Source organism: Chanos chanos, chromosome 2, assembly GCF_902362185.1.
Source record: "Chanos chanos chromosome 2, fChaCha1.1, whole genome shotgun sequence".
Classification (NCBI taxonomy): Eukaryota; Metazoa; Chordata; class Actinopteri; order Gonorynchiformes; family Chanidae; genus Chanos; species Chanos chanos.
In genome coordinates, this window is record NC_044496.1 from 51,745,901 (window position 1) to 51,757,350 (window position 11,450).

Sequence of the window (11,450 nt, forward strand, 5' to 3'; positions counted from 1 at the left end):
CACACACACAAAACTGTCAGTCAAAATAAATGCCAGTGTAAATCAATGTAGGATTTACAAAGGAAGATGGTGGGGGAAAAAAACAGTCAGAAAACTAACACTGCTTTTTACTGCACATTTCTTTGGTCACCAAGGTCACAGAATTTCTTTGGTTCAACTTTGTCTGTCCATGTAATGCCACCTAAAAGCTACAGTTAGGTGCGATATACCATATAAACACGTCTTTTAGGATGTTGTGTAATTTCATTGCACAACGAATAAGAGTGATGTGTGTTGCAATGACCACCTGGTGATGTAATTAATAATGACATCCTGAAATTACATTCAATGTTAAAGGCCACATTAAAATACGAACTATCAAAATGTAGTTCATAAGTCTCTGGTTCTGTGTTCTCTCTAAAGGTCAGCAGGGATGCTGCCCCTCTTTATCTTCAGACTTCCGCTCCAACCACGGGGACAGGTGTTGTAGGTACGGAGACCAGTTGAACGCAGGCCTGAGTCTTCTGACTCCACCGAAGCATCAGAGTCAGTTAATGAGCGTGTGTTGTAGAGGCGCACGGGTGAGCGGACCAACCGCGTTGGAGTTGGTGGGGGGCTGGTGAAGGTTGGCGATTGGCTTCCCAGCAAGCGCGGCTGGAAGGGGCTGACGGGCTTGTGTTCGTAAGGCAGAGGGCCACTGCCCACTGGAGACATGGGCAGGCTGTGCCCGCTAAGCGCTCCCGGAGATGGGCTGTTTTTGCGTTTGGCCGCATTGATGATGTTCTTGGCCAGCAGGCGGTGGTTCGCTTTGACATCCTGGATGGTGGTGGGAGACTGACAGCTGGTCTCCCAAGGTGGAGACACAGGAGAAATGGCCATGCTTTTGGGCAGGGCTCTGGGGGAGGACACCCGTGTACTGTTAGAATTGGGGGACCACACCGCTCTGGATGGTCCATCTGGGCTGCTGAAGCGTCTAGTGGTATTTGGTGTCCTTGAGGTGATGGGGGTTGCAGGACGTTCTTCCTTTATCTATGAATGAATAGACAAGACATGATGCTCTCAGTAACAATATGACTTATACTAAAAATAGGATAGCTACACTGGAAGGCTAACTTGGCAGGCCCTCTGTAGAGTGATTCACTGTCGTTTATTATCCAGCAGATATGTCTACTAGTACTTGTGCAATAACCTATCTTGGGACAATGCTTAAACACGTGCCCAAGTATACTAATCCAAAAATATGGATGCACCTTTAAGGTAGGCACTTTGTCTGAACTGCATTTTTAACACAATCCAGGTAAATCAGCAAAATATGTGTGTTACTTAGGCTAATGTACCTATTCATATGTTCCCCATAAAAAATACAACAGACATAATATTGAGCATCAGTACTGGTAATGAACATCTGTTTTATCATTTAAAAGCAAATACCACCTCATGCCACTGATATATTGATTTCTTGTCTGCCACATGTAAGTATAGTAGGCACTATTTAATTTCTTCCATCACTGGTGCATTTTTTAAGCACACTGAGATTGCATGCCCTGTTCAGATTACTTTCGTGCCGGCATCCAAAGCTACTAACCTTTGCCGACATACGCTTTTGCCCTGCCGAGGCTGCTGAGTAGGTTTTCACCTTTAGCAAATGTTGTATCTCAGGGAGAGAGGTCATAGGTTACCCTATTGGTTTAGAGCTTCAGGCCCAAAGGGCCTGTAAACCCCAGACATGCCTGTGTGGGAGCAGCTCAGGAATGTATGGGGTACGTTCATATCCAATCAGTGTTAAAGGGGTTTTAATTTCGTTTTGGAGATAAGCCAGTCAGGCCTCTCTTTCACAGATATTAACAGAGGAATAAAATATGCTCTGTGTGGTATAGTAACTGTCAATGTATGAATCAGTAATGTATTGAAATTATACTGAGAACTGATACGTTAAAAGGGAAAAACAAAAAAAGCAAAAAAAAAGAAGAAGAAGAAGGAAAATCAGTTAGGAAGGTAAGAAAAATTAGAAGTAAAGGACACAACAAAAGGAAAGACAGCACAGAAAAGAGGCTTGTTTAAGTTTTAATTCAGAATGATTGACAGTCAAAATTAATATGAAAGAGAGAGATGAAGGGGGAAACGTGAAAAGGAACAGATCAGATATCATTTTCTTTTTAACTTATTTCACGATCAGATAAGGCCTTACTTTTTTAAATTTATCTACTGGCTCAAATCTCATGATCCAAATTAAATATCTGCCTCCAGGAAGTACATCTTATTGAGAGACTAAAGTGGTACATAATGGAGAACAGCATGCAAATATCAACAACCATCGATCAAAACAAGCACACAGTGTATTTGTATGGATCACAGAAATGGTGCTATGCCGAGAGCAAACACACATTTAGAGAGTTCAGTTACTTCTACTCTCAAGTTTGTCTGCTCATATCAAATTGCAAATCACAGATCATGAATCAAAGACACCATCTGCTAAAGTGCTTTATAAGTACCATACCAGACTCCAACCTGAAAACTTGGACACAAGCATTGGAAAAAATTATTCTGATTTCTCACCTAAAAGATATTTGGCGCTACGGGAAAATTGGATTAATTTCTCCAAATAGTGAATTGCACTAAATTACCCTGTCACTGAACAGTAATCATTCCAAACTACTACTTCATAATCGTTTAATGGACCGTGTTCAAGCTGTATTTTCACCAGACCTCCGGTGTTCACTTCCTGAATTACATTGTAAAATGGTTGGGAAGCCAGAATACTGAGAATACTTCCTTTCTTTCCATATCAAACTATAAAAGTAAACTGGTTTTAAATGTTTTCTTTGGTGTCTGAAATTACTCTATCATATGGTTTTTCCTAATACCACCAGTAACTATACTGGTCTTTCACCAGCATACCTTCGTCACTTTAACGTTCGTCACATTAACTTCATTCCATGTGTGTTTTGGTCTGTTTTATCTTTAATGGAGCAGAGATGAACGTTAGAACAAAAAAGAGGGCTTCCACACCTGAGGTTCAATGCCAGCCTTTGTAGCAGAGAAAGTAGGTTTGGGCGCCTGTACAACTGACCGCGGAGATGCCACACGCTCTGGTGATATGGCTGACGTCGGAGGTATGATGTCACTCACGGGACTGAGAGGCATCATGGGAGGTGAAAAACAGTGGGCTGATCTATAGGCAGACGAAGAGTTGAAAGTACCAGAAGGACTTGAGGGAAGAGAAGTTTGCCTTGAGTACAAGTGTCCTGTCATCACAGGCTTGGGAGGTGGGGCAGCCCTCGGTAGAGTGCTCACTGGATCCTTAGCGGGATTTAAGATGAACAGAGCAGAGTTTAGTTGGTAGGGTTGATGCTTGGACAGCTCCATCTCAATTTTAGTGCAACCATTCTCCAAGGCTGGAGTCTCTGGAACTGGTGCCGGAGCTGGGGCCTTAGTCGGAACATTCTTTTTGTGAGTGGGCTGCTGGGCCTGAAGAGTCCTTGAGATCTGCATGCTGATATTGGAGGAGTTAGCTATAGCTTTGACCCGACCTGGCATGTTTGATGGATACACCCAAGAGGGAGGTAAAGACATGGTCGGGGAGGGAGATCTTATCTGCTCTGATGCTGCGCTATCCAAAACATACTTTTCCATTCTGGACTGGCGCTTGGCAAAAAGTTCAGCCCCCTTTCCCGAAGCATTAGTAAGAGCTTGCTCAGGCTTGTGTTGCATCCTAACCTGAGTCCTTGAACTCTTTAAGCAAGAGGCCCACTCTGGCACCATGGCCTCCTCAGGACTGGCCTCATCTTTGGCCAGGAAATTTGAGGCTTCTGCACCGAGGGCCAACAGCTCTTCCTCTTGTGCAGGCTCTGGCTGGGCTTTGACTTTCTTCTTTTCATCAACTCCCTGGACCAGAGACAGCAGCTCAGGGTTAGGGTCAACTTTTGGCTTCTCCTGAAAGGTGAACATTGACTTTCTCGTTGCCCTTCGTGCCCTGCCCTCATCTAGAATACCTGTTCTACTGGGAGTAAGTGACCTCTTCTCATTCAAGAGCTGAGGTACAAATGTGGGTCTAGGAGCTGTTGGAGGTACACAGTAGGGTGACAGAGAGGAGGGCATAGCTGATGCTCCAGGAGGGGGGCTGGAGATAGCAGGTGGCGATGGGCTTGTATAAGAAGGCAGTGGAGGTGTTGGATAGGATGGAGGTGGTGGAGGGGAGAAAGTTAACCTTGATGGTGCTGAAGCCGATGGATCTGTGTAATTAGAGGGAGGTGGTTCTGAGTATGCAATGGGAGGAGAATTTTGAAAATCAGGGATTGGTGGGGTAGAATAGGAAGGAGTAGGGGGAGTGTCCATCTCTGGACTGGTGGCCCCTGTGGAGCACACTGTAGTGGGGGAGAAAAATGGTCTAGCTGTTCTGTTTATGATGGCAGTTTGCTTAGCCACCGTCTTGGCTACTTTTCCATCAGTCTGAGCACTGTGACATCCGTTTGGAATCTCTCCATGAGCGTTCACCGAGGTAGAGTATCCCCCATTTATTTCAACTTTCTCCTGACAAGCACTGCCTATAACAGCAGCAGTGCTATCATCTCTCAGGGTAATCTCATCCTTCACTGGATCTACAAGTGCATCAGAGAGCTCCTCATCCTTCTCATTCACAGGAACAAAACATCTCTCCTGTGCACTGTCATCTATATCCTCCACTTCACGTACGGCCTCGCCTCGGTCCTCCATGGTACCTCCTATACTGTGTAAATTTACAGATGACCAAGGAAGCTTTGTTTGACTGTTTTTATTATTCAAATCTCTCTCCTTGATGTCAGTCAGATGTGTCTTCTCCCATGTCAATTCACTTTGAGGAGATGATTCTTTCTCATTCTTGGGGGCGTCTTCCCTCCCACCCTCACCGAAGCTCACCAGGGTAAAGGCGTTGACTCTCTGCTTGCGGCGATTAAACAGCTGGACTCCTCTGGAGTTTGAATTGGTTGGAACAGTCAGCTGAGCAGCGATAATCTGACTTCTTGTCCTAGCCTCCTTCAGCTCCTTCTCAGATAAACTGGCACTTCTGCTAAGATCTGTAATCAGAGGACAAATTATTTAAAGGATAAATCATTAAAAAAAAGTGGCACTGACATTTTGAAATGGTTTCACCACTTAAGTATGGTTGGACTGCATGCCATGGTACCACCGTTTGAGTTAACAAAGAAAATTGTGAGGTGTTGCTTAACAAAGCTTGTAAATGTAGATCTCAGTGTGAACCAACAAGAACACACACTTCACAAGCCCTTTGAGACACATACTATTTTAAAACCGCATCATTGTTTCAACTGCATATGGTTTTGATTGCTGGCTTTCCAGTGCAGACCATTGCAGGATGAGACATATGGTAATAAAGCGCTGTTTCATATTAGAAATCCTTTGGAGAGGGCTGGCAACTCGTACTATTTTTCAACTGTATTTTTGTAACCCTCTTTTAATGTCAGCATTTGCCATTTGCCCATTCTGTAAAATGTACATTTAAGTAGTGAATGCTTGGTCTAGTTGTCTATGCATATCAATACAGACAGTAAAACTGCTACTTTATCTTTTCATCCCAGTGTGTCTTTTCCAAAAGTAATGAGACATGCAATCGTTAACACTGTAATTAAAAACTGACTTCCAATGGGGACGTTAGATTGAAACATTATAGGGGCTCACTGACAGAGCACATATTAGTTTTGCTGTCTGTGCAAAAAAATAGAAAAAAAAAATAAAATAAAATTCACTCAGACAGATACAAAGCCAAAGCTGAAACTGATGCATTGGATTTGCACTAGATGTAATGCTGACGCAAGACTTTCACTGGCATTTTTGGATCTATATGGAATTAGGCACTCTGCATACACAGCATATCTGCCAATGTCATATTAATTCTGTAAGTGTTTATATTGTCAATATGTGGATCAATGTGGGACTTACATAAACACTTATAAAGTTAATTTCACACTGGTGATTTGAATGTGGTGTGCACACGCTGCAAAGACATATAAAAACATGACATGATTGTGAGGAGATTATAGTTCTGAGGATATTCTGGTAAACAAAGTGAAATATGAGACATTTTGCTTGTCTTTTAAATTATTTTGGCTAGAGAGATCTAAAACAACCATCTTTCTGTTGAAAATGGCAGAGGTTTATTGTCTGGGTTTAAAAGCTCCATTCCAAGCAGTAGAAGTATTTCCTTTACCCAGGGCCCTGGTCCCTCCCTCAGCATTCCTTGACTGCCGAGAAAATTCCCTGCTTTAGTTTGCAGCGTTGCTGCAGAAAGCTCTTCAAGGCAGAGCTTGAACTATATTCTCACTTACTCCTTGACACACTCTCTGACTCATACATGCTAAGTTACAAAACAAACTGTGTATTCATATACTTGAACCCTACTTGTGTATTCCAAAGGTAAAACGCAAACAGGAGTAGAATTTTTCACAAAATATACAGAGCGAAGATGGAAAGACATTAATAAGCATTTATATGTGATTCCAGACACTGTTTCAATTCAAACAATGTCTGCAATCACAATTCTGACCAACAACAGTAATAGTGGCAATCAGTGTTACCACGACACACCCAACCTTCAGGTTCGGGTATAATGGATGTTCTGAAACTACTCCTTTTCCTAACAAACTTTGAATTATGCTAATTAATAATTCACAGTACGTTTCTCCAAAGGAATCTAAACCTTTACATTGAGCTCCATCCTGACAGAGTTTTCAGCAAACTTGGATATAATATTTTATTCACCTTAATTTAAGCAGACAGGTGTCTTTTCCAAGTGATTTATGGCAAAACGTCTTAAAATGTCTTGGTTCGTAAATTTAGAATTACTAAGATCAAAAGAGCATCTATAAAAAGAAAAGAAAAGAAAAGAAAAGAAAAGAAAAGAAAAGAAAAGAAAAGAAAAGAAAAGAAGAGAAAAGAAAATCTATTGCAGAACATACATAACACCCATCTGTCTCTGATTTTGAAAGCAAAAAAAAAAAAACTCTTAATTGAATTATACTGAGAACAGTTACCTTAGAGTCTACCATTAAAAGCCTTTGAGATATTCATCTACTGGTTGACTTTTTCATATGGTCTCCATCATATTGCTTAGAAGCAGATTTCCATTACCCTCGCTCTTTTTTTTTTTTTTTTTTACTTTTTTTTTCCAAGTTGTTTTACCAGTTTCTTGTACAACACAACAGAGCTAATAAATTATGCGTTCCGCTGAATTTAGCCCAGGTTTTACAGTGACATGTTATTAAGATACATGCACCGACCGACGGTTTGGTATGCTATATTGTACTATACCATACAACACTACACTGATATCCAGAAGTGTGCAATACAGTGTAAATCAATGCGAGAGCAAAAAGTCACGCCTTAACCTCAAATAAGCCATAACCATATTTCTGATGTGTCCCTCATACCCAGGCAAAGTTGTATTCAAATCATTACTTCAGCTAAGTAACACCTTTGAGAAAGAACCACAAACGAAGGACACGTTTTTCCGTGTTAATTTTCTCTGTCACCTCGCCTACCCTCAAAATAACGACTGACCTGTCATCGATTTTGATGTTGCTGAAGTTGAGTTACTCAGTGAACAAAACATCGATATGTATAGGCTATAACACTTATGCTCTTAAATGTCCTGCCTGTAAATACCTCACTTTTCGCCTGCCCCGCACTTCCTGTACATTATCCATCACACGGCACAAATTTAACTGTGCACCAGATTTTAAAATTGTCAATAGTTAATATTCAACCTCACAAAAAATTAACAGAGAAAACGTCATGAACCGGCTAAACTATGGTTCGGATTAATACATTGGGGATGATGTTCTACAATGTTTAAGAAAACGTTAGGTTTAGGTGAAATTATCGACTACTTGTATTTAGTTTGGAGCGCGTTTACTCCAGCAACCGAAAGGTCTAAAAGGAAAGAAGTTTAAGGTAAAGTACTGATACGTTTCTTTGTCCTTACCTTTATAAATTTTGAATATCGGCTCTTTTGTTGCTACTCCTCAAGCGTTTTCAGTTTAACTATATCTGTTTCCTCAACTACCTCTTCTTGCAGCTAGAACAGATCGTATTTCGTTTCGATGTAAATGATATGTCGCGCGCTCGCCCGGTCCTACTCGAGTCGCTTGACTGAAGCAACCAGTCTTTTATTGACGATGGTCGTGGAACCTGAACTGTGAAAGTCAGCAAGTAGCGTTCGAACGTTCTCCTTCTCCTTTCTTCTTTTTTCTTCCCCTTCTTTTTTTTTTCTTTTTTTATGAACGCCTCCTTTTCTCCCTATCAGACTTCAACTTTCATATCCTACTGCTGAGATACTGATAAATGAATGCCATGCAGGATTAATCACAGCACATTTATGCATTACTAACGGCTCTCTCTCTCTCTCTCTCACTCACTCCCTCACTCTGAATGAGTGTGTGTGTGGTGTTTGTGTGGTGTGTGTGTGTGCAGAACTCCTTGTGAAAGTTTGCCCGGTGAATTATTACAACCACAAGTAGGTGAGCATGCCTGTTTCTAGTTAATTGCATGCTCCATCACTAAGTCTCTCCAACTGCATTCTATTACATTCCCCACCACCTTAGGTGACCACTTGCAAATGTCCCAAGTGTAGCACAGAGATGTGTATCAGTTCTTTCAGGGTCTTAGATATCAGGCAGGCTAAAAGCCCCATGGCCTCTGGATTACAAGAAGGACAACAGACATCTGAGTTTCTATGGAAGATGTTTATACTGCAGCAGGCAGGCATGATTAGTGACCACAGCCTCACTGACAGTGAATCCACAGCCTTATTCACTTTAATGCCAAAAGTGACAGAGACTTGCTTTTCTACAGTAGAGAGAGTGAGAGTGAGAGTGAGTGTGAGAGAGAGAGAGAGAGAGAGAGGGAGAGACAGAGAACTTGACCTTTGGCAGTGATACAAGAGTACTTTGTCTGTGTGATCTGCAGTCCCTCAGCGAGAGACAGACAGGGAAACTTCCGAAAAGAGGGAGGTTTGGAACCCAGGTGGCCCCTAAGTTATATATCAAAGGTCAGATTACCCTGTTGGATGTTATCATTCACAGAGGGACGGCAGAGAATGACGTTCTCCCACTGGGAACTGTGTAAAGACCGGTGAGGACAGAGTAGGATCAAGTCTAGACCTCCAGGTTCAAACTGATTAATGTGCCACTAAACTTCCCTTTATGAGGTCTGGGAGGTTCACTTTAAAGAAAACTAAATACATGGGAAACTAAATAATATTTCTGTTATGCTTCATGTTCATGGTATTGAACGTGTCTATGTGAGACAGTTTCTCTAGCTGAGTTATTGTGATAACAGATGTCGGTCATTTGATCCTTTTGATAATTAAGAAATTCAGCTCTTAATTACATTATGGCAAAAACATTTGTGTCTGCATTCAGTTTCGTAGCAGAACTACGTTCTTTATAAAATCCTCAAGAGACCAAAAGCTCTGAGTAGATTCTCTGCCTAAAGCTAAAAGTCTGGTTAGAATTCATTATATGTGAGCCTTCACAAGTTGTTGTGTTAAATAGCTCAATATTATTATTGCAAATGATTATAGTTACAAATGTTTTAATAGTTGTTAGATACATCACATGTTAATGGTTATGCTCTGTTACATGACTCAGGAAACTTTCCATTCTGAAGTGCTCATTTGGAAAGTCTTTGGAAAGTCTTGATAAACATGGCAGTGGCAGTGTGTTGAGGGAGTATAAAAGTCTATTTTTTTTTGCCTCTCACATTGTGATTTCCACAGCATTTTTCACGAGTGAAAAATTGCAAAATTATAAATGTAAACCGTTCCACGTAATATGGTAATAACAGTCATACACAATCTGGAGACTTTTTTTTTTAAGCAGATTGCGTATTTACGTAGCAAAACTCTCAAATAGTCTCAACTGAGCTGCTTGCAATAGTGTGACAAGACGCCCACACAATGGGCAGTGAGCAATCTGCAAACCTTATTATGAATTCTTTCCGGATAACTTTTCCCACAAGCCTGCGCATTATGGTCAGTGGGTATGTAGTGAAAGACAGAGTGAGGGGACATTGATTGCATTTGCAGTACTGCTTTGCTCATCTGCATTTTCACTGTGAGGAAACAGATGTTTCACTGAGTGTTAAAACTGTCTCTGAAGCTTGACCAGCGAGGGCGTGGCGATCTACTTTCTTTATAAGTCTGCTCCATGTTTCTATCAAACACAATTATAATTCTTTCCTTATGATGACACTGAGTCGCCCTTAAGTAACTACACGTCTTACGTCAGAGTCCCTGTCAAATCTTAAGATGGTTTTACTTAAAGACTGAGTTGAACCAATGAATATTTCTTTTTAAAAAAAATAACATTTCTTTAGCTTCGTTCCCAGGACATGAATTAAAATAAATATTTACTTGTTTTGCGGCCCTCTGGGCTGGTCTTGGAGGTCAGGCCAGATTTCCCTTTGACCCAACTTTGATCATCCTTCTCCCAGACGTTGGTGCTGCTCCTCTCAATACTTCCAAGTCTGGAGTTAGCCTCCATCAGGAATTTCCCCCCACTGGCTCTGCTGAGGCTGGTTGTAGCTGTGGCACCAGGCCCAGTCCAACTGACCCCTCTCCTTACTGGCTCATGCCCTCTCTCCATCTCTGATTCAGCGTGTCCCTTGTTGCAACTATGAAAGAGGCTCCTTTCTGAGGAGCTTCACGCGGCTCTCTCCCTCTGCCCCGGCTGAACAGAGGCTCTCTCTCTCTCTCTCTCTCGCTCTCTCTCTGTGTCTTCCTCTCTGATGGGAGGTCAGTTTGGCCAGAAGGGAAGGTTCTGGCTCCTCTGGTTCTCGTATATGCTACGGCTGAAGAGGAAAAGATCCACAGGAGGGATCAGAGCCTCAGTTTCAGCTTTCCATTTTATGAGACGTTTTCTTGACTCCCTGGTAATCCTCAGAGGGAAACACGACCAGATATAGATGACTTAAAAAGTGCACTTTTACTTTCCTCTAGAGTATTATTCAAAGTCTAGCACTCTCCAGTGCACACTGGATCCTTTCCCATGGAAAATTGCCAAAGCAATTTCACAATTGCAATGTGCTCTTGTTGCAAATCCGGTAAACGATGAGACACCATCCAACTTTTATATTTGTCTTTCTTCTTTCTCCTGTGCAGACATTTTCTTTTTTTTTTTTTTTTGTACTTTCTTCTTATCCCGGTCACCAAAACATGTCTTTCAAGAGTATCACAATCTCTTTCAGACAAACTGTATTTCTTTAAAGGCACGCATGCCCTTTGCACTTGAACTGTTTCAACAATGTATTAGAAAAGGGGCCATGCTTCATGGCTTCCTGTAATTGCATTAGAGCATGAAAAAACATTCAACAGAAAGGTCATCTAGACTTTCAGATTGTTAGTATTCACAGAATCAATTTTTCAACAAGACTTTATTCTCTGTGTTTATATTCATCCATATATTTATATTTCACGC

The 11,450-nt window shown here is 41.5% G+C and overlaps 1 protein-coding gene across 1 annotated transcript; it reads right to left on the reverse strand.

Moving 5' to 3' along the window:
* Positions 1-288: 288 nt before the first annotated feature.
* Positions 289-10,619, reverse strand: synpo (synaptopodin). Its single transcript, XM_030765986.1, has 3 exons — positions 10,388-10,619; positions 2,989-5,033; positions 289-1,008 (listed from the first exon to the last, which is right to left on the reverse strand). Exons 1-3 carry the CDS (start codon positions 10,617-10,619, stop codon positions 397-399), a joined length of 2,889 nt encoding a protein of 962 aa, XP_030621846.1. The 3' UTR covers positions 289-396.
* Between the last annotated feature and the right edge of the window lie 831 nt (positions 10,620-11,450).